The sequence below is a fragment of the Ranitomeya imitator genome, chromosome 4 (genome assembly GCF_032444005.1).
Source record: "Ranitomeya imitator isolate aRanImi1 chromosome 4, aRanImi1.pri, whole genome shotgun sequence".
In the NCBI taxonomy this organism is placed as follows: domain Eukaryota; kingdom Metazoa; phylum Chordata; class Amphibia; order Anura; family Dendrobatidae; genus Ranitomeya; species Ranitomeya imitator.
In genome coordinates, this window is record NC_091285.1 from 139,708,254 (window position 1) to 139,732,246 (window position 23,993).

General features: G+C 44.8%; 1 protein-coding gene across 2 annotated transcripts in view; it reads left to right on the top strand.

The window, feature by feature from the left end:
• The first annotated feature begins 4,302 nt into the window (after positions 1–4,302).
• DBN1 (drebrin 1) overlaps positions 4,303–23,993 on the top strand; it is a 134,938-nt gene continuing 115,247 nt past the window's right edge. Inside the window, exon 1 of one of the 2 annotated variants that reach the window (XM_069763965.1) lies at positions 4,303–4,605. In XM_069763965.1, the coding sequence (XP_069620066.1) occupies positions 4,520–4,605 (86 nt within the window). In that variant the 5' untranslated portion in view covers positions 4,303–4,519. The remainder of the gene's footprint in view (positions 4,606–23,993) is intronic. The other variant, XM_069763964.1, reaches the window with a different exon arrangement.

A 23,993-nucleotide genomic window follows, 5' to 3' on the forward strand; every position in this document is an offset into this window, starting at 1 on the left:
AACAAGAGAAATTGGACACCAGAAGTTGTTGTCCAATTTGTCCTGAGTACGCTGGTACCCCTTATGTTGGGGTAAACCCCTGTTTGGGCACATGGGAGAGCTCGGAAGGGAAGGAGCACTGTTTTACTTTTTCAACGCAGAATTGGCTGGAATTGAGATCGGACGCCATGTCGCGTTTGGAGAGCCCTTATGTGCCTAAACAGTGGAATCCCCCAATTCTAACTGAAACCCTAACCCAAACACACCCCTAATCCCAACCACATCCCTAACCCCAACCCTAACCACACCACTAACTCCAACACACCCCTAACCCTAATCCCAACCATAACCCTAACCGCACCCCTAACCCTGACACACCCCTAACCCTAATCCCAACCATAAATGTAATCCAAACCCTAACCCTAGCCCCAACCCTAACCCTAGCCCTAACCTTAGCCCTAATGGGAAAATGGAAATAAATACATTTTTTTAATTCTTTTATTTTTCCGTAACTAACGAGGTGATGAAGGGGGTTTGATTTACTTTGATAGTGAGTTTTTTAGTGGATTTTTATGATTGGCCGCTGTCACACACTAAAAGACGCTTTTTATTGTAAAAAAAAATTTTTGTGTTACCACATTTTGAGAGCTATAATTTTTCCATATTTTGGTCCACAGAGTCATGTGCGGGAGGAGTTGACGTTTTTATTGGTAACATTTTCGGGCACATGACATTTTTTGATCACTTTTTATTCTGATTTGTGTGAGGCAGTATGACCAAAAACCAGCTATTCATAAATTTCTTTTGGGGAGGGGGGCATTTATACCGTTCCACGTTTGGTAAAATGGATAAAGTAGTTTTATTCTTCGGGTCAGTAGGCTTACAGCGATACCTCATTTATATCATTTTTTAATTGATTGGCGCTTTTATACGATAAAAACTATTTTATAGAAAAAATAATTGTTTTTGCATCGCTTTATTCTGAGGACTATAATTTTTTTTTAGTTTTTCGCTGATGATGCTATATGGCGGCTCGTTTTTTGCGGGACAAGATGACGTTTTCAGCAGTACCATGGTTATTTATATCTGTCTTTTTGATTGCGTGCTATTCCACTTTTTGTTCGGCAGTATGATAATAAAGCTTTGTTTTTTGCCTCTTTTTTTTTTATGGTGTACACTGAAGGGGTTAACTAGTGGGACAGTTTTATAGGTCGGGTTGTTACGGACGTGGCAATACTAAATATGTGTACTTTTATTGATTTTTTATTTATTTAGATAAAGGAATGTATTTAAGGGAACAATGTATATATTTTTTCTTTATTTAGGAATTTTTTTTTTTTTACTTTATAACATTGCCCCAGGTAGGTGGGCATCATGTTATAAGGTCAGATCGCTGATCTGACACTTTGCAGAGCACTGTGTCAGATCAGCGATCTGACATGCAGGGCTGCAGGCTTACCAGCGCTTGCTCTGAGCAGGCGCTGGTAAGCCACCTCCCTGCAGGACCCGCATGCAGCCCCGTAGCCATTTTGGATCCGGCGCCTGCAGGGAGGAGATGCTCGGTACAAGGTGAGCACATCGCCTTGTACCGAGGGACTCTGGGAAGCACGCAGGGAGCCCCCTCCCTGCGCGATGCTTCCCTATGCCGCCAGAACACTGCGATCATGTTTGATCGCAGTGTGCCGGGGGTTAATGTGCCGGGGCGGTCCGTGACCGCTCCTGGCATATAGTGCCGGATGTCAGCTGCGATAGTCAGCTGACACCCGACCGTGATCGGCCTTGCTTTCCCCGTGAGTACGGCCGATCGCTATGACGTACTATCCCGTCCCTGGGAATTAAAGGGACTCTGTCACCTGAATTTGGAGGGAACAATCTTCAGCCATAGGGGCGGGGTTTTTGGGTGTTTGATTCACCCTTTCCTTACCCGCTGGCTGCATGCTGGCTGCAATATTGGATTGAAGTTCATTCTCTGTCCTCCATAGTACACGCCTGCGCAAGGCAATTATATTTATGTAAATGTATGCCATTTTTTTCAGAGATTTATTAAACTAAATACATGTACAGTAAGCTAGACATGGAAAGCACTGATTATATGTCTCAGATCTGTGAAAAAAAATCGGGAAACATCGATTCGTGAACCGTGCACTATTTCTCTTTCGCGGACTGTATGATAGAAGAAGTTTAAGAAACCTTCATCAGTTGTTTTTTTTATCATCTAAGAAAAACTAATGAATCTTTGATCAAACTGATGGCAAAAATGGACATTGACAAAACACTGATGAGACTAAGGCTACTTTCACACTGGCGTTTTTTGCCAGACGTCGCAATGCAAAAAACGCATCCTGCAAAGTTGTTTGCAGGATGCGTTTTTGCCCCATAGATTAACATTAGCGACGCATTGCGACGCTTTGCCACACGTCGCAACCGTCGTGCGACGGTTGCGCCGTGTTGTGGCAGACCGCCGGGAGCAAAAAACGTTACATGTAATGTTTTTTGCTCCTGACGGACCGCCCCCCAAAATTTTGTCAGCATGCAAAAAAACACAACAAATCCGCAGCAAAACCTGCTTTTTGAATGCTGTTTCATTACTGCCAAGAAAGCAGGTTTTGCCTGCAGGAAAAAAGCAGCAAAAATGCAAAGTGTGAATATAGCCGAAGGCTGCGTTCCCATGATGAGCTTTTGATGTTGCAGATTTTCCGGCGCCATTTCTGCACCTATAAAGCAAATAAGGTTGTTTTTTTTTTTTACATACGTTTTTATTGCTTTTTCTGTCTCTTTTTGATATGTCACGTTTTAAATAAAGCTGCATCGTTTTTGACACTTCCCGGTGTTTGGCTTTAACAAACTTTAGTTATACAGTCCTATGTGGTTTACCTGCATTTTCTGCCATGGAAACACGCTAAAACGTATGCACGTTTTTTAGTTATGGATTTTCTGCATCTAATACAAGTCTATGAGAAAAATCGGCACAGAAAACTCAGCGTACCGCAAGAGAAATCCACAAGTTAGGGATGTGAAACGCACCCCGCAGGACACATTCCACTGAGGTAAAAAAGAAGCGCAGTGGGCACGAGACCTCTCTACATCCCTTCCACTCTGCTGGATCAGGCCACGTTCACACATGTATTTGGTGAGTTTTTTACCTCAGTATTTATAAGCTAAAACTAGCAGTGGGTGATAAATACAGAAGTGGTGACGAGTTTCTATTATACTTTTCCTCTATTTGTTCCTCTCCTGGGTCTGACTTACAAATACTGAGATAAAAAATTCAACAAATACTCGAGAGCACATGGCCTGAGGTAAATTAAGTCACTTGAGTTTTTCCTTTGCATTTTTTATGGTGTTTTTGATGCTGTAGTTTTGTCAGGATTTAGTAAAGCCGCTTTGTTTTTGATACTTTGTGGTATTTCACTGACAGCTTCTCTGATACAGTCGTACGCAGAACATGCGTTTTTAGCGCAATTCTGCAGCGGAAACGCACGTGCATCTTTTTCTGCATTTAATGTAATTATGAAAGGAAATTCCGCACAGAAAACCCATTGTGGCCGCCAGAGACACGGACATGTGATGCGAGACACGCAGCACAGGACGGTTCACACGGAGTACAAAAGAAGGGCACGCAATCACTTACTCCTGTGGTAAATATTCCTTCCCCCATTTTCCTCTTTGTTAATATTCCTTCTCTCCATTTTCCTCTTTATTAATATTCCTTCCCCCATTTTCCTCTTTATTAATACTCCTTCTCTCCACTTTCCTCTTTATTAATATTCCTTCCCCCATTTTCCTCTTTATTAATACTCCTTCCCCCATTTTCCTCTTTATTAATATTCCTTCCCCCATTTTCCTCTTTATTAATATTCCTTCTCTCCACTTTCCTCTTTATTAATATTCCTTCCCCCATTTTCCTCTTTATTAATATTCCTTCCCCCATTTTCCTCTTTATTAATATTCCTTCCCCCATTTTCCTCTTTATTAATGTTCCTTCCCCTATTTTCCTCTTTATTAATATTCCTTTGCACATTTTACTCTTTATTAATATTCCTTCCCCCATTTTCCTGTTATTTACCCCAGGTACACATTGTTTAAAAAACCCAATAAAAATGATTAAATAAAAATCTCCTGGGGGGAACCAAACCTGAGTACACAAAAACCGCATGAGTTGTGATTGCAGTGTTTTAGTCAATGTGGCAGCGTGAGTTACTGTCCTCTATCAGGCTTTTTCTATTACACCAGTTAATCAGGAAGAGCTATTGCAAGCTGTTATCAGCCATTTCCATGCCATCATTTGCAGACATTACTGCATTGTCTATTTTTTCCCAGTGTGTTGTGGCAGGGCGCTACACTATGCAGTGGCGTGGGGTAATGAGTGGTCGGGCAGCAGCTCTAGGACCCCGCAGCTCCCCCTCCTCCCGCCCCGGCCCTCCCCTCCCCAGCTGCAGTTACTGCCTCCACCTCTCTCCATCTCTCCTCCTCATCATCCCTCCCTCAGTCCGCTGCCTCGTCTCTCCATCCCCCGGCACACAGTCAGCCTGCAGCCGGCATGGCCTCCGTTAGCTTCAAACCCCATCGCCTGGAGCTGCTGGCTGCCTATCAGGATGTGATCCAGGAGCAGATCCCCACAGACTGGTGAGTGCGCCGGCATTAGGACCCTGCAGAGCCCGGGGTATACTTGTGGGGCACCTGGCACTGGGTACGGGCACGTGTATGTATGGACACTGCATTGTGCTGCAGTAGAATGACAGTGCTGGTATGAGGAGGGCATTGTCATGGCAATGGCTGGTGGGTAAGTGGGGGGCATTTGATAAAATGGTGCAGTACATAATGTGGAGGACAGGGCAGGGCTGGGGGAGGGGCCTTAGCCCCTGCAGGGATTGGGGTGACTGGCATAGGGGCCCCCACTACCAGGACATGTAATGAGGGGGCTGCATACAGTGTCAGCAGCTGGCATTAGTGCTGCTGTGAGGGGTGGGGCACATTGGGCCATGTTCTGGAGGCATGGGCCACCTGTCAGGGTGCAGGGAGGGATCTCTTTGCCCCTGTTACATGGCTGAAGGCCTGATTGGATTATTAGACAGGATTGTGTGGCTGTCATTGATGCTCAGGCTGCTGTGCTGTAGTTTTCTTTCATTGTTCCTGGTCTGCCTGCGTTTTCAGCTAGAATGGCAGGAGGATGCTGCATTGGCAGGCAGATGGCATCATCCACTGCCTGGGCTGCGGAGCTGGGCAGAGGTCTGGATGGGGGCTGCTCTAGATCTGCCTCTTTGTGTCTGGTGAACAGCAGAAAGGGAATTGGAGGACATTGCTGGAGAACAGGGAGGGTGGCTCACAAGAGTCCAGGGCTCTGCTCTGTTATCTGAGCTGATTTAGGGGGGATTGTGTGGGAGGGGACCTTGGGGAGACATTGAGAACTTACATTTTGGGTGGGGAAGGGATGGAGGGGGGAGGAGAGGGTGTGAGATCAGACAAATCATTACAGCATGTGAAAGAAATGGTTGAGATCAGCTCATAGGATTGCTGGAACTGTCTATGGGTAGTATACCGTTTTAGGGGTTAATTTAGCCATTTTTGGAGGTAGTTCTGTAGCCTGGGATTGAGGGATAGTAGGAATGTGGGGGATGGTGCATCTTTACTGGGGAGCTCTGTCCATTGACTTGCCCACTTGGCTCGCTCACCATCCGTGCTACTGTGTATTATCTCATCCCTTTATTGCTTTACCTTTTCTTTGTTCTCTGCAGATCCTGTTGTTAGTTCATATACTATCAGTCTGCAACATCTCATTCATAAGCCAATAATGAGAGATATATAACCATTGCCATAGAGCAAACAGCTGATTAATGCTCCCAAAGCAACTTGTCTATTATGTCCATTAACACAAAGGAAGTCTTGCAATGTGACCACATAGGTACTGTGTGATGGGCCCTGGCAGGCACTGTGTGACGAGCTGTCTAGGGCCGTGGTGGGCACTGTGTGACTAGCACACCCACCTTCACATGTTTTATTGCCTTTGTCTTGTACCTCCTGACAACTTGTTGCAGTGCTGCACTACAGCACTTTCAGATCCTATCTGGTTTTCTGCATTCCTAACCCCTGTCCTCTTACCCTCCTGCATATCTCTGTCCACATACTTCAGGTTCTTACGTAAAACGACCCCTGTACCATTCTTGCTTAAATGTATTAGCCATATTTGGAGTTAGGAAAGAATTTCCCCCTAATATGGGTCAATGGGCATCTGCATAATTGAGGTTTTTAGTTTCCTTTGTAACAATCCTTTTAACAAGTCATCACCAATCTGCCAGTTAGGGGATAACTGACTGCTGACCCCCACAGATTAATAGAAGGGGGGGATTTCTAATGTTTACTGCCTTTCAATTCACAGTCTGTGGAGCTGACGGGCATAGCTGAGCACTGTCCCATATACATGCCCACGTTCAGGATTTAAAGGGAGTCTCCGATTAAAACAGGTCATCGCCTATCCATAGAATAAGCAATAACATATTGATTGGTGGGGGGTCTGATCTCCGGGACTGCAGAACAGGGAATTTGTATCCATCATATCCATCATTAGAATGGAGAGACATCGATGCAATCATACTCTATGGGGCTGTAGGAAAAGCTGAACAAGGCACTTATAAGTCCCAGAGAGAATGATTGGAGCCAGGGTCGGAGATATCATTCGTGCAGCCGTAAAGGGGCACACTTTCCCCTTAAATCAGCAAGCAGGTCCTGTTAGACTCAGAGAGTGCCCAATAAACTATTCTTGCACTTGCGCCCTCTTCTGTCTGTGTCCGCCACTGATTGGAGCAGTGCGTTGTCGCTCTATTCTAATGGTGATGAAAGTGCCCTCTTCTGCCAAACGGTGTGGGTGGACCCCGCCGATAAGTTCTCACCTATTCTATGGGCAGCCCCTCAGCAATGCATACCGTCAACTATCGCTCTATTGGAATGGTAGGCAAGTGACCCAGCAGTCCTTTTTTGATAGCTTCTAACTTGCATACTCCTTTACAATGGTGTTCTTGTCTTAGAATCTGAAGCTAGATTATGGTATCACTATTTCTGACCTGTGGGATCCCCACCAATCTTAAAGGTGGGGGGGTCCTTTCATTGGTTTTCCTTGCACCATGGAGCACCCACCTAGGTTCACATTGCATTAGTGGGTATCCGCTAACGGAATCCGTTACATAGCGCCAGTAACGCAATTACGGATCCGTTAGCGTACCCATTGACCGCAATGTAACGCATCCTCATTTTTGGCATGCGTTAGCGATGTTCCCTTATTTTGTGACGGACCTCGAACGCTGTCTGCAGCGTTTTTGGGTCCGTTCTCGCTAGCGCAGATCGGGCATCTGCGCGATAGCTAAACACGATCCCTTTTTGGACATTGCGTTAACGCAGTCCGTTAGCGTATGCGCTAAACGGACTGCACTAACACAATGTGAACGCAGACAGCGTTCGAGGTCCGTCACAAAATAACGGAACATCGCTAATGCATGCCAAAAATGGCATGCGTTAGGGATGTGTTACATACATTGCGGTCAATGGGCGCGCTAACGGATCCGTTACATTGCATTTGTGGCGCTATGTAATGGATTCCGTTAGCGGATACCCACTAACGCAATGTGAACCTAGCAGGGAACTATAGTTTGCAACCTCTAGCTGAAAAAAAGGATCAGGAGGGACTAGAACTTGGATCTCCACCTAACTTAGATGGAACTGACAAGGCCGTCGCTGTCAGTTCCATAGACACTGAATGGCATGGCAGCACAGGGTTCATTGGATCCCCATCCTGGCGATTTGATTTGATCAGTCACTTCTCGAAAAGTTTTTGGAAAGTGGCACTGTGCAGGGGAAAAACTACGGTAGATCTTTTGGTCAGTCTGTGCCTATAAAAAAAGTAATGCACAACCTAGTGTCTTCAGCCACTGAATACTCATAATTTTAAAGTGAGCACAAAGAATTTTGTCCGGACTCCTGATTAGTTGTTTATAGTTGTCAGAGCCGCAGCTGTCACATGATTCTGCTCGACTCTAGATCTCCCACTCTTATTACTGATGTACAGGCTCCTTGCGCTATTTCTAGGCGAGTTATTTGAGGTTTTGCCTGTATGTACAACAAACTACCGTAATTATTTGTACTGGACCTTTACCATAGGTGACATGCTATAGATGTTACTTCTATGCTGGCATGTTTTCAGTGGCAACTGCTGACTGTCTGTATGGTAGGCCATGGGCATCAGATGATCTGCAGACCTCCCTATCCACATGTCCTTTGACTCCATGCTGATAGTTGATCCTCATCATCACTCTTTGCCCTCCTAATAAATGCTGGTTATGAGTCACCACATGGAGCGTCAAGGTTTCAATTTTCTGGGATAAGCTCGGAATATAGCGATGTGTTTTCTGGCACATTTCCCTTTTGTTTTCAGTTCACTAATGAAATATGAGACCTGCATCAAGTAGATGTTGAGATTGTCTCCGAGCTTAGCTTCAGTGCATTGCAGGCTGTACTGAGCCAGGCATACAGCTGTGTCTTGTATCACTGCATTGTCCTGACGTCTGATCATTGGCAGCAGCAGCTGGTGTCTGATCACAAGTATAGCGCTCTAGAATGGAGCTTTCTGAGGGTATGTGCACACGTAGTTTTGAGCTCTGTGGATTTTTCCACAGCGGATTTGAGAAATTCGCAGGTAAAAGGCACTGCGTTTTACCTGCGGATTGTGTTGCGGATTCCATCTGCGGTTTTACAACTGCGGATTCCTATAATGTTGCAGGTGTAAACCGCTGCGGAATCGGCACAAAGAATTTACATGCTGCGTAGTGTTTCTGCACTTTTTTTCCGCAGTATGGGCACTGCGGATTGCGTTTTCCATAGGTTTACATTGTACTGTAAACGCATGGCAAGCTGCTGCGGACCCGCAGCTGCAGATCCGCAGCAAAATCCGCAACATGTGCACATAGCCTTAGGCTCCAACATTCGCTTTATCTAAATGATAATACTCGTCATCACTTAAGTATTGGATCAAATGTTTTCAATTACCAGAATATGAGCTAGTTAATGGATTCCTTAAAGGGAATGTCAGACACGATCCACGCCACCAACCTGTTTCTATGATCATGTGGCGCTCTGAAAGATAATGTCAACCATACATTTTCCTGATATCTGTTGTTCCCTCAGTAGAAAACTGTGGGTTTTAATTCATATTCAAATAATGCGTAAGTGCTCAGAACACTTCTCCGCCATTCGGCTCACAGACTGTGGCGTCAAGGATGGGTGGCGAATAGGGGGGAGGCAGAGGCTCTGATCACACCCACGTAAGCCTCATTTGATTATAAATTAATAGAGTGATTTTCCGGCAGGGAGCGACAGATTGCATTTTTTGTTTTTTCTAATTGACGTGTAGCTATAGATATAGACACACACTTTCAGTTATAATCTATGGTGCTAATTCCATGTCTGTGTTTGGCATGGACACACGGTCCGTGTAAAAACACATGTCCATCTTTTTCCTGCCGCACAGGTTTCAAGGGCTGATAGAAGTCTATGGATCCATGAGAATCACTTACAGCACATGGATGTGCTGTCCGTGTTTAATACTGTAAAGTATAGAAGTTTTGTCATTTGTTTATTCTTTTTGTGAAAACATCTAACGCCACTGGTAGTAAAAACAGACACACTGGAATGTATAGAGAAAAGACACTGGCAAAACCGCTAGGTTTCTTGTAGCGGCTTCAACTACAAATTGCAGATTTCACCTGCACAAATCTAATCGTGATGCCTTCAACAACTCTATACCTTGGGAACTTTCCCCAAGGCCAGATTCATGCATCGATGTATCCTGACCGGAACACAACATCCTCAAAGGGACATATGAGGCTTTTAGTTTGGGTCAGAACTTCAGAAGACTCGCAGCTGGATTGTGCTGGCCTAAAAAACATGGAGGTGTAAATCTGCCCTTATTGTGGATCATCCGCGACCATTCCACCACAAATGAACTTGCTCTCAGGACTTTGCATTGTGCCGTTTCTGGAAATGTAAAAATAAATTACCGATTTGGCATTCACCTTGTAAATATGTTGTAATTACTGACCCTAATGAATTAGTTGGTGGGCATTGGTATGAATCGGAGACTGGCTCCGTTATTGCAGCCATGATTTTTTTACACACAGGAGCAGTTCTTTAGAGTGAAATGTACATAACCACAATTGAAATGGAATCTTTAACATTAATCTTTGAAGGCGCGTTATACATGTACAATACTGTATGTATCTACTTCAGCACTCATAGAAATCTGTGGGCGTATATTGTATCTCACCACGCTCAGAAGGCTGTGAAAATAGAACTGTAATTTGGCATGAAATGGAACATGCCACAGAGAAATGCTTCTAGAAGAGAATACCATGAAGTAGGAAAGCGCCATATGGCAGCACATAGGACACTAATTGCTCTGTAATATGGAACCATAGGAAAACCACGCGCATAAGGTCTGAAATATAATGAGGATCTGCTAGTATTTATTTGGAGAATATCTCTGGAGGTATACCTCTTACGTTTCTCATCCGAAAGCGCTTTCTGCCTTTATACCAACCTATAGTTTTCAGCCTTGTTTCAGGACATTACATAGGCTTTACCAACCAGTGAGGTCCGATGGGTAATGAAACAATGGTTCCTGTGATAGAATAAAGACTGGTTGTGGGGACCATTGGACATAATCTGACGACATATATGAAGATATTTGCGATCTGCTCTATTGTAGTACTATACTTTCTGCTGACCGAAGAAGCAGCATTATTGACTACATCCTGAATAATAAGTGAAACACTTATCAGGTGTATTCACACATGCTGGTCTGTTTCAAAACAATGCTTCACTTTATTAATACCATCGTCATATATTATAGAGGAAATAATCAGTTGTTCCCTATGCAATCTTTGACCTGACTTCATCATCTATTTATCGAGAGTTTGCATTCTGTTTTTTCTTTCGATGGCACCATGAAGATCAGTTGATGTTGCATTTGCTTTCTTAGGGAACACAGATGCATTTTTTGACCCCTTTCATCCTGTAGAAACCCTATAGCATCTTTTTTTGCTTTTGACATTTTCCTAAAATCCTTTTTTACTGCGTTTGATCTCCCTAACAAACGGGCAATCCCTGCATGTGTTGCAGCTGTTGAACAGCCGCGAGACATGTAGCCATGGTGACTCGAACATAGTATTCGAGCATGCCGAAGATATTCTGTTAGTACACGAGCATGCTCCGATAACACCTTATCTGAGCACGCTTGCAGTCAGGTCAAATTCCTGCTTCAGAATTCCAATAATTTAGCAGATCAAGACAAAGGGTCTAGGCAAGCAATGGTCAAAGGCAAATCCTAGGTTTGGCAACAAAGATCAGAATATAATCACTCACAGCACAGACCAAACACACACCACTTGAGCTAAGATACAACTGGCAATGTTCTAATCATTGCCGGCTAGCTAAGTAGCCAGGTAATCACCCAAGATGGATGACACCTGGAGCCACAGGCCTGGCCAGATTGAACAGTTGAGCTGTCATCACAATTCTGACAGCTTGGCATGTTCCTGCCTCAGATTGGGCGGACACGCTGTGATTCAGGACATCCTTGGGAAACTGTGATTGGTGGAATTGTGACAGTACCCTCTTCTTTTGTCGGCCACCCCCAAGTTTCCTAGTGAATCTGTAATGGAAGGCCCTATTTGGTTTTTTTTTATCCCGGCAATGGAGAGCTATGGGAAGTTTTCATCAATCTAAGTTTCTGACCCTGCTATTGATGTTGTGACAATTCAAGACTCTTATATTCCTTAGCCAGATCCTGAAATTTTGCCACCTGGTCACAGAGCTTGGGAACAGGATCCATACTGGTGAAAAATGCAAATGTATAGGCCAGTTGAAATGCTTCTCGCGGACAAGCAGGGAGTTAGGGAAGTCAAGGAGTCCAAGGTCATAAGCCAGGAGGGTATGTCATAAACAGAGTGGTGAGACAAAGGTGTAGTTAGGTCACAGAAAAGGGTCAAAATTCTAAGAAAGCAGATCAAGACAAAGGGGCTAGGCAAGTGATGGTCAAAGGCAAATCCAAGGCCTGGCAACAGATCCGAATAGAAGTACTCGGAGCACAGAGCAAACGCACCACTTGTGCTAAGCTATAACTGGCATTGCCACCAGCTAAATAGCTAGGTAAACACCCAGAACGAGTGACACCTGGAGGAAACACCATAGGCCGGCCTGATTGCAGCTGAGTTGTCATTCGCACTACTGATCGCTCAGCACGCCCCTGCCTCAAATTGGTGACTGAGCTGTCACAGCTTCCTTAGGACCCAGTGATTGGTGGAATCGTGACAGAGATCATGATTCTAGTGATGTCACTTACTGGGCAGTTTGGTGTACAGGTCCTTCTCAAAAAATTAGCATATAGTGTTAAATTTCATTATTTACCATAATGTAATGATTACAATTAAACCTTCATATATTATAGATTCATTATCCACCAACTGAAATTTGTCAGGTCTTTTATTGTTTTAATACTGATGATTTTGGCATACAACTCCTGATAACCCAAAAAACCTGTCTCAATAAATTAGCATATCAAGAAAAGGTTCTCTAAACGACCTATTACCCTAATCTTCTGAATCAACTAATTAACTCTAAACACATGCAGAAGATACCTGAGGCTTTTATAAACTCCCTGCCTGGTTCATTACTCAAAACCCCCATCATGGGTAAGACTAGCGACCTGACAGATGTCAAGAAGGCCATCATTGACACCCTCAAGCAAGAGGGTAAGACCCAGAAAGAAATTTCTCAACAAATAGGCTGTTCCCAGAGTGCTGTATCAAGGCACCTCAATGGTAAGTCTGTTGGAAGGAAACAATGTGGCAGAAAACGCTGTACAACGAGAAGAGGAGACCGGACCCTGAGGAAGATTGTGGAGAAGGACCGATTCCAGACCTTGGGGAACCTGAGGAAGCAGTGGACTGAGTCTGGTGTGGAAACATCCAGAGCCACCGTGCACAGGCGTGTGCAGGAAATGGGCTACAGGTGCCGCATTCCCCAGGTAAAGCCACTTTTGAGCTACAGAGAAGCAGCACTGGACTGTTGCTAAGTGGTCCCAAGTACTTTTTTCTGATGAAAGCAAATTTTGCATGTCATTCGGAAATCAAGGTGCCAGAGTCTGGAGGAAGACTGGGGAGAAGGAAATGCCAAAATGCCTGAAGTCCAGTGTCAAGTACCCACAGTCAGTGATGGTGTGGGGTGCCATGTCAGCTGCTGGTGTTGGTCCACTGTGTTTCATCAAGGGCAGGGTCAATGCAGCTAGCTATCAGGAGATTTTGGAGCACTTCATGCTTCCATCGGCTGAAATGCTTTATGGAGATGAAGATTTCATTTTTCAGCACGACCTGGCACCTGCTCACAGTGCCAAAACCACTGGTAAATGGTTTACTGACCATGGTATTACTGTGCTCAATTGGCCTGCCAACTCTCCTGACCTGAACCCCATAGAGAATCTGTGGGATATTGTGAAGAGAAAGTTGAGAGATGCAAGACCCAACACTCTGGATGAGCTTAAGGCCGCTATTGAAGCATCCTGGGCCTCCATAACATCTCAGCAGTGTCACAGGCTGATTGCCTCCATGCCACGCCGCATTGAAGCAGTCATTTCTGCCAAAGGATTCCCGACCAAGTATTGAGTGCATAACTGAACATTATTATTTGTTGGTTTTTTTGTTTGTTATTAAAAAACACTTTTATTTGATTGGATGGGTGAAATATGCTAATTTATTGAGACAGGTTTTTTGGGTTATCAGGAGTTGTATGCCAAAATCATCAGTATTAAAACAATAAAAGACCTGACAAATTTCAGTTGGTGGATAATGAATCTATAATATATGAAAGTTTAACTGTAATCATTACATTATGGTAAATAATGAAATTTAACACTATATGCTAATTTTTTGAGAAGGACCTGTAGGTGTGTGTGTGTGTGTTTTTTTTTTTTTTTTTTTTTTAATCACTGTTTTATCAGTCAAAGGTTATTATTAGAAGGCTAGTAAACCTGCTGCCTGGTAATTTAACCCCACACCCACAAGTGATTGGCCGCTATCTGTACATGGGCAGAAGGCCGTCCGTGTACACAATCAGTGGTAGGGCAGGGTTATACAGAGCTCAATATTAGGGCTTGTTTCCATTTGCGATAAACACGTCCGTGTCTTGCATGTGGAAACAAAGCTCTGGTGCCGGCACTCCGGAGCGGAGCGTGCGGCTCCATGTGTTGCTATTCCGGCACTCCGGAGCGGAGCGTGCGGCTCCATGTGTTGCTATGCGGCTGCACGCTCCGCTCCGGAGTGCCGGCACCAGAGCTTCGTTTCCACATGCGAGACACGGATGTATATCTCGCAAGTGGAAACAATCCCTCAGAATAACTGCTAGCAGATAAAACCAGTGGTTTTACCAAAATGACAGCCGGCAGTTTAGACAGTGACACATCTCTGGAATCGGGGTCTCTGCTCCTAGATCATACTGCTTTCAGACGGGTAAGAAAATCTGGTGACATATTCTTCTTTGAAGGGAGCCTGTCAGCAGGATTGTGCTCAGTAACCTACAGTGTCATGTCATCACCGTATACGGATTAATGATACCTTGGTTGATTAAATCCATCTTGTGGAAAAAAGTTTTTCACTGTACAAACGGATAGGTGAAGGAGACCACAAAAATGTGGTGTGGAGCAGGCCTTAGTCTGTTCTGTAAAGCATTGCTCATAGCCAAAATATGTTCTCTGCACAGAATCAGGTCCATGCTATTTCTACATGACTATACAAGAGAATTATAAATCCCCACTCCTTATACGGTAAATCTTCTTCACTTTTATTTAGAGGTTTAGTACAATATCAGCAGTTTTCACAGAAGTTCAGGCAGTCCTTCATGTATGAAGTCGAGGCCTTCTGTACTTACTTGTATTATTAACACCTAATTGAAATGGATTTCAGGCAAGAATAAATAACCTTGAACTTCAACAGCAAAGTTGCCTGACATGCTGAGGTTGATAACAGAAACCTTAGCTGATAAGAATAATACAATGTGTCATGGATTGTAGAAACCTAATTAGTAGCTTTACTTAAAAGGGTTGTCTTGGGGCAAAGAACTTGTCGCCTGTCTGCAATATAGGTGATTGCTTATTAAAAATTGGGGTTTGACCACTGGGACCATATAGGTGATGGCTTATTAATCAGTGGGATTTGACCAGTACTGCTTCCAGGACAGGGCATATTGATTCCCATTAGATTGCAGCATGCTCAACCGCCAGACTGAACTCACCAGTCCCAAATGGAACGTTTGGAGCCGCCGTCGAGCATGCTCACTACAACTCCATTCTAACTGGGGAAAAAATGATCATTTTGGGATCTTTGAGTTATCACCTATCCTATGAAGTACGGTATATTGTATAAAAAGAAAATAAAAAGTTTGTAAACCTTTTAAACAAATGTCCATGTTAGATACATGGAGTGTTTGTAGTATCTGAGAATTTATCAACTTATCTTTTTTTATCTTGAATAAACTGGTATTTGCTAGTCAAAAGTACACTGGCCTTTTGAATTTCAAGGATATGTTTACACTGTGTCTCTTTCCTGCACTCAAGCATCCATTTTTCAAGCATCAGAAATTACCAACACACCTTTTTTTTTTTTTTCCTATGGAGTTTTGTTAACCTTAAAGGGAAACTGTCACCCCCCCCCCCCCCCCTGGCGTTTTTGACTAAAAGAGCCACTTATGCAGCACTAATGCTGCATTCTGTGAAGGTGGCTCTTCTTTTTATGGTCCCTTCCAACGCTGCAATATTACTTTTTATAATTTGCGTGCCATATCTTTAGTCTGTCTGGGGGGCACGTCTTTTCACCCGGACACAACTGCCTCCCAGCCATCACTCAGCCCCTCTGGGCGCCGCCTCCTCTGCCTTCAGATACGTACCCGGCGCCTGCGCTGTGCTTTCCTTTTTTGGCATGTGCTGATACCCCATATGTGGGTGCGTGGGAGAGCTCGGAAGGGAAGGAGCGCCATTTGATTTTTCAATGCAAAATTGACTGGAATTGAGATCGGATGCCATGTCGCGTTTGGAGAGCCCCTGATGTGCCTAAACAGTGGAAACCCCCCAATTCTAACTGAAATCCTAACCCTAATCCCAACTATACCCCTAACTCAAACACACCCCTGATCCCTACCCTAACCACACCCCTAACCCCAACACACCCCAAACCCTAATCCCTACCCTAACCACACCCCTAATCCCAACCATAACCCTAACCACACCCCTAACCCTGACACCCCCAAACCGTAAATGTAATCCTAACCCTATCCCTAACTTTAGCCCCAACCCTAACTTTAGCCACAACCCTAACCCTAATGTGAAAATGGAAATAAATACATTTTTTTAAAAATTTTATTATTTTTCCCTAACTAAGGGGGTGATGAAGGGGGGTTTGATTTACTATTTATAGCGGGTTTTTTATGATTGGCAGCTGTCACACACTAAAAAACGCTTTTTATTGCAAAAAATTGTTTTTGCGTCTCCACATTTTGAGAGCTATAATTTTTCCATATTTTGGTCCACAGTCATGTGAGGTCTTGTTTTTTGTGGGACGAGTTGATGTTTTTATTGGTACCATCTTCGGGCATGTGACATGTTTTGATCGCTTTTTATTCCGATTTTTGTGAAGCAGTTTGACCAAAAAACAGCTATTCATGAATTTCTTTTTTTGGGGGGGGGGGGGTTATACCATTCCACGTTTGGTAAAATTCATGAAGCAGTTTTATTTTTTGGGTCAGTATGATTACAGCGATAACTCATTTATATCTTTTTTTTTTTTATGTTTTGGCGCTTTTATGTGATAATTTTTTTTATATAGAATAGACTTTAATTTTGCATCACTTTATTCTGAGGACTATAACTTTTTTTTATTTTTTCGCTGATGACACTGTATGGTGGCTCGTTTTTTGCAGGACAAGATGACGTTTTCAGCGATACCATGGTTATTTATATCCCTCTTTTTGATCGCGTGTTATTCCACATTTTGTCTAGCGGTATGATAATAAAGCGTTGTGTTTCGTCTCCTTTTTTTTTTTTTTTTTACGGTGTTCACTGAAGGGGTTAACTAGTGGGACAGTTTTATAGGTCGGGTCGTTACGGACACGGCGATACTAAATATGTGTACTTTTTATTATTTTTTTATTTAGATAAAGAAATGTATGTATTGGAACAATATATATATTTTTTCTTTTTATTTAGTGTTTTTTTTTTTTTTTTTTTTTTTTTTTTACACATGTAAATATATATATATATTTTTTTTACTTGTTTACTTTGTCCCAGCGATCTGACAGGCACTGCAGGGAGGCTTGCCGGCGCTTGCTCTGAGCAGGCGCTTGCAAGCCACCTCCCTGCAGGACCCGGAAGGAGCCCCGCGGCCGTTTTGGATCCGGGGCCTGCAGGGAGGAGGAGCTAGGAGACCCTCGGAACAACGCGATCACATCGCGTTGCTCCGAGGGTCTCCGGGAAGCACGCAGGGAGTCTCCTCCCTGCACGATGCTTCCCTATGTCGCCGGAACACTGAGATCATGTTTGATCGTAGTGTTCCGGGGGTTAAAGGGAACCTGTCACCCCGTTTTTTCAGATTGAGCTATAAATACTGTTAAATAGGGCCTGCGCTGTGCGTTACTATAGTGTATGTAGTGTACCCTGATTCCCCATGTATGCTGAGAAATACATTACCAAAGTCGCCGTTTTCGCCTGTCAATCAGGCTGGTCTGGTCAGGTGGGCGTGTTCACAGCGCTCTTTTCTTCCCCAGCTTTCCGTTGGTGGCGTAGTGGTGTGCGCATGTCCAAGGTCCGAATTCCCTGCGCCCACGTGAAGACACAGCGCGCGATCTGCGCTGTAATCCCTTGCATCGGTGGGGGCGGCCATCTTCCTGGGGCCGCGCGTGCGCAGATGGAATGCTCTGCTGCACGGGGCTTCAGGAAAATGGCCGCGGGATGCCGCGCGTGCGCATTAGAGATCGTGGTGGCCATTTTCCCAAAGCCGAGTTTGCACCCGATCTGCAGGGACAGGGGGAGTGGTACTTTAGCCCGGGGGGGGTGGCTTCACCTCCCCGTGGCTACGATTGCTCTGATTGGCTGTTGAAAGTGAAACTGCCAATCAGAGCGATTTGTAATATTTCACCTAAAAAGCTGGTGAAATATTACAATCCAGCCATGGCTGATGCTGCAATATCATCGGCCATGGCTGGAAACACTGATGTGACCCCCCCCCACCCCACCGATCGCCCCCCCAAGCCACCGATCTGTGGTCCGCTCCCCTCCGTCTTGTGCTCCGCTCCCCCCGTCCTCCTGCCCGCTCCCCCCGTGCTCCTATGCCATCCCCCCGTGCTCTGATGCCCCCCCCCCCCCGTGCCCCGATCTCCCCCCTAATACTTACCGAGGCTCCCGGTGTCCGTCCGTCTTCTCCATGGGCGCCGCCATCTTCCAAAATCACAGTGATCAAAATAAAAAAAAAAGTAAATGAACCCCCCCATTTATCACCCCCATAGGTAGGAACAATAATAAAATAAAGGATTTTTTTTTTCCACTACAGTTAGAACTAGGGTTAGAGTTAGGGAATGTGCACATATATTCTGGTCCTCTGCGGATTTTTCCGCAGCAGTTTTTATAAATCCGCAGTGCAAAACCGCTGCGGATTTACCGCGGTTTTTCTGGTGATTTCACTGCGGTTTTCTATTGAAGCAGTTAAACCGCTGCGGAATCCGCAGAAAATGAAATGTGCGGAATGTAAACCGCTGCGTTTCCGTGCAGTTTTTTCCGCAGCATGTGCGCACAGCATTTCTTGTAAACTCATGAGAAACTGCTGCGGACCCGCAGAGGTGGAAACGCTGTGGATCCGCAGCGTTTTCCGCATCGTGCGCACATACCCTTAGAATTAGGCTATAAGCACACGGTGCAGATTTGGCTGCGGATCTGCAGCGGATTGGCCGCTGCGGATTCGTAGTAGTTTTCCATCAGCTTTACAGTTCTATGTAAACCTATGGAAAACCAAATCTGCTGTGCCCATGGTGCGGAAAATACCGCGTTGGAATGCTGTGTTGTATTTTCCGCAGTATGTCAATTCTTTGTGCGGATTCCGCAGCGTTTTACACCTGTTCGTCAATAGGAACCGCAGGTGAAATCTGCACAAAAAACACTGGAAATCAACAATTTTACAAAAATGTTGCGGAAAAATCTCACACGAATCTGCAACGTGGGCACATAGCCATAGGGTTAGGGTTGGAATTAGGGCTTGGGTTGGAAATGGGGTTAAGATTAGACTGTGGTTAGGGTTATGGTTAGGGGTGTGTTGGGGTTAGGGTTTGGATTAGGGTTAGGATTATGTTTAGGGTTGGGATTAGGGTTAGGGGTGTGTGTTGGGGTTAGGGTTGGAGTTAGAATTGAGGGGTTTCCACTGTTTAGGCACATCAGGGGTCTCCAAACGCAACATGGCGCCACCATTGATTCCAGCCAATCTTGCGTTCAAAAAGTCAAATGGTGCTCCCTCCCTTTGTGCGCCAAAACAGTGGTTTACCCCCACATATGGGGTACCAGCAAACTCACTGCAAACTGGGCAACAACTATTGGGGTCCAATTTCTCCTGCTAACCTTGTGAAAATAAAAAACTGCTTGCTAAAACATCATTTTTGAGGAAAGAAAAATGATTTTTTATTTTCACGGCTCTGCGTTATAAACTTCTGTGAAGCACTTGGGGGTTCAAAGTGCTCATCACATATCTAGATAAGTTCCTTTGGGGGTCTAGTTTCCAAAATAGGGTTACGTGTGTGTGTGGGGGGGGGTTTACTGTTTAGGCACATCAGGGGCGCTGCAAATGCAACGTGACGCCCGCAGACCATTCCATCTAAGTCTGCATTTCAAAACGCCACTACTTCCCTTCCAAGCCCCGACGTGTGCCCAGTCAGTAGTTTACCCCCACATATGGGGTATCAGCGTACTCAGGACAAACTGGACAACAACTTTTGGGGTCCAATTTCTCCTGTTAATCTTGTGAAAATAAAAAATTGCGGGATAAAAAATAATTTTTGAGGAAAGAAAAATTATTTTTTTATTTTCACGGCTCTGCGTTATAAACTTCTGTGAAGCACTTGGGGGTTTAAAGTGGTCACCGCACATCTAGGTTAGTTCCATGGGAGGTCTAGTTTCCAAAATGGGGTCACATATGGGGGAGCTCAAATGTTTAGGCACACAGGGGCTCTCCAAACGCGACATGGTGTCCGCTAACGATTGGAGCTAATTTTTCATTGATAAAGTCAAATGGCGCTCCTTCCCTTCCGAGCCCTGCTGTGTGCCTAAACAGTGGTTTACCCCCACATGTGAGGTATCAGTGTACTCAGGAGAAAGTGCCCAATACATTTTAGGATCCATTTTATCCTGTTGCCCATGTGGAAATGAACAAATTGAGGCTAAAAGAAATTTTTTGTGAAAAAAAAAAAGTACTTTTTCATTTTTACGGATCAATTTGTGAAGCACCTGGGGGTTCAAAGTGCTCACTATGCATCTAGATAAGTTCCTTGGGGGGTCTAGTTTCCAAAATGGGGTCACTTGTGGGGGAGCTCCAATGTTTAGGCACACAGGGGCTCTCGAAACGCGACATGGTGTCCGCTAAAGATTGGAGCCAATTTTTCATTGATAAAGTCAAATGGCGCTCCTTCCCTTCCGATCCCTGTCGTGCGCCCAAACAGTAGTTCCCCCCCACATATGGGGTATCGGCATACTCAGGACAAATTGTACAATAACTTTTTGTGTACAGTTTCTCTTTTTACCCTTGGGAGAATAAAAAAAATTGTTGCTAAAAGATCATTTTTGTGACTAAAATGTTAAATGTTCATTTTTTCCTTCCATGTTGCTTCTGCTGCTGTGAAGCACCAGAAGGGTTAATAAACTTCTTGAATGTGGTTTTGAGCACCTTGAGGGGTGCAGTCTTTAGAATGGTGTCACTTTTGGGTATTTTCAGCCATATAGACCCCTCAAACTGACTTCTAATGTGAGCTGGTCCCTAAAAAAAAATGGTTTTGTAAATTTTGCTGTAAAAATGAGAAATGGCTGGTCAACTTTTAACCCTTATAACTTCCTAGCAAAAAAAATTTTGTTTCCAAAATTGCGCTGATGTAAAGTAGACATGTGGGTATTGTTATTTATTAACTATTTTGTGTCACATAACTCTCTCATTTAACAGAATAAAAATTCAAAATTTGAAAATTTCGAAATTTTCAAAATTTTAGCCAAATTTCTATTTTTTTCACAAATAAACACAAAAGTTATCGACCTAAATTTACCACTAACATGAAGCCTAATATGTCACGAAAAAACAGTCTCAGAACCGCTAGGATTCGTTGAAGCGTTCCTGAGTTATTACCTCATAAAGGGACACTGGTCAGAATTGCAAAAAACGGCCAGGTCATTAACCCCTTCCCGACCTTTGACGCCACGTAGGCGTCATGAAAGTCGGTGCCAATCCGACCCATGACGCCTATGTGGCGTCATGGAAAGATCGCGTCCCTGCAGGCCGGGTGAAAGGGTTAACTCCCATTTCACCCGATCTGCAGGGACAGGGGGAGTGGTAGTTTAGCCCAGGGGGGGTGGCTTCACCCCCTCGTGGCTACGATCGCTCTGATTGGCTGTTGAAAGTGAAACTGCCAATCAAAGCGATTTGTAATATTTCACCTATTATAACGGGTGAAATATTACAATCCAGCCATGGCCGATGCTGCAATATAATCGGCCATGGCTGGAAATACTAATGTGCCCCCACCCCACCCCACCGATCGCCCCCCCAACCCCCCGATCTGGCCGGTCCTCTGCTCCGGCTCCCCTCCGTCCAGTGCTCCGCTCCCCCCCGTGCTCCAATCACCCCCCCGTGCTCCAATCACCCCCCTGCACTCCGATCCACCCCCCCCGGTGCTCCGTTCCACCCCCCGTGCTCCGTTCCACGCCCCCCGTCCTCCGTTCCACCCCTCCCGCGCTCCGATTCCCCCCCCGTGCTCCGATCCCTCCCCCCCACCGTGGTCCCCCCCCCCACCCCATCATACTTACCGATCCAGCCGGGGTCCCGTCCGTCTTCTCCCTGGGCGCCGCCATCTTCCAAAATGGCGGGCGCATGCGCAGTGCGCCCGCCGAATCTGCCGGCCGGCAGATTCGTTCCAAAGTGCATTTTGATCACTGAGATAGATTATATCTCAGTGATCAAAATAAAAAAAATAATAAATGACCCCCCCCCCCCCTTTGTCACCCCCATAGGTAGGGACAATAAAAAAATAAAGAAATTTTTTTTTTCCCCACTAATGTTAGAATAGGGGTAGGGGTAGGGTTAGGGGTAGGGTTAGGGTTTCGGTATGTGCACACGTATTCTGTTCCTCTGCGGATTTTTCCGCTGCGGATTTGATAAATCCGCAGTGCTAAACCGCTGCGGATTTATGGCGGATTTACCGCGTTTTTTTCTGCGCATTTCACTGCGGTTTTACAACTGCGATTTTCTATTGGAGCAGTTGTAAAACCGCTGCGGAATCCGCACAAAGAAGTGACATGCTGCGGAATGTAAACCGCTGCGTTTCCGTGCAGTTTTTCCGCAGCATGTGTACAGCGATTTTTGTTTCCCGTAGGTTTACATTGAACTGTAAACTCATGGGAAACTGCTGCGGATCCGCAGCGTTTTCCGCAGCGTGTGCACATACCTTTAGAATTAGGCTATGTGCACACTGTGCGGATTTGGCTGCGGATTGGCCGCTGCGGATTCGCAGCAGTGTTCCATCAGGTTTACAGTACCATGTAAACATATGAAAAACCAAATCCGCTGTGCCCATGGTGCGGAAAATACCGCGCGGAAACGCTGCGTTGTATTTTCCGCAGCATGTCAATTCTTTGTGCGGATTCCGCAGCGTTTTACACCTGTTCCTCAATAGGAATCCGCAGGTGAAATCCGCACAAAAAACACTGGAAATCCGCGGAAAATCCGCAGGTAAAACGTAGTGCCTTTTACCCGCGGATTTTTCAAAAATGGTGCGGAAATATCTCACACGAATCGGCAACGTGGGCACATAGCCTTAGAGTTAGGGTTGGAATTAGGGTTGTGGTTAGGGTTGTGATTAGGGTTATGGCTACAGTTGGGATTAGGGTTAGGGGTGTGTTGGGGTTAGTGTTGGAGGTAGAATTGAGGGGTTACCACTGTTTAGGCACATCAGGGGTCTCCAAATGCAACATGGCGCCACCATTGATTCCAGCCAATCTCGTATTCAAAAAGTCAAATGGTGCTCCCTCACTTCCGAGCCCTGACGTGTGCCCAAACAGTGGTTTACCCCCACTCATGGGGTATCAGCGTACTCAGGAGAAACTGGACAACAACTTTTGTGGTCCAATTTCTCCTGTAACCCTTGGGAAAAAAAAAAATTCTGGGCTAAATAATTATTTTTGAGGAAAGAAAACGTATTTATTATTTTCACGGCTCTGCATTATAAACTTCTATGAAGCACTTGGGGGTTCAAAGTGCTCACCACACATCTAGATAAGTTCCTTTCGGGGTCTAGTTTCCAAAATGGAGTCACTTGTGGGGGGTTTCTACTGTTTAGGCACATCAGGGGCTCTGCAAACGCAACGTGACGCCCGCAGAGCATTCCATCAAAGTCTGCATTTCAAAACGTCACTACTTCAATTCCAAGCCCCGGCATGTGCCCAAACAGTGGTTTACCCCCATCACCAGTATCACCGTACTCAGGAGAAACTGGACAACAACTTTTGGGGTCCAATTTCTTCTGTAACCCTTGGGAAAATAAAAAATTGCAGGCTAAAAGATCATTTTTGAGAAAATAATTTTTTTTTTTTTTTCATGGCTCTGCGTTATAAACTTCTGTGAAGCACTTGGGGGTTCAAAGTCCTCACCACACATCTAGATTAGTTCCTTTGGGGGTCTAGTTTCCAAAAT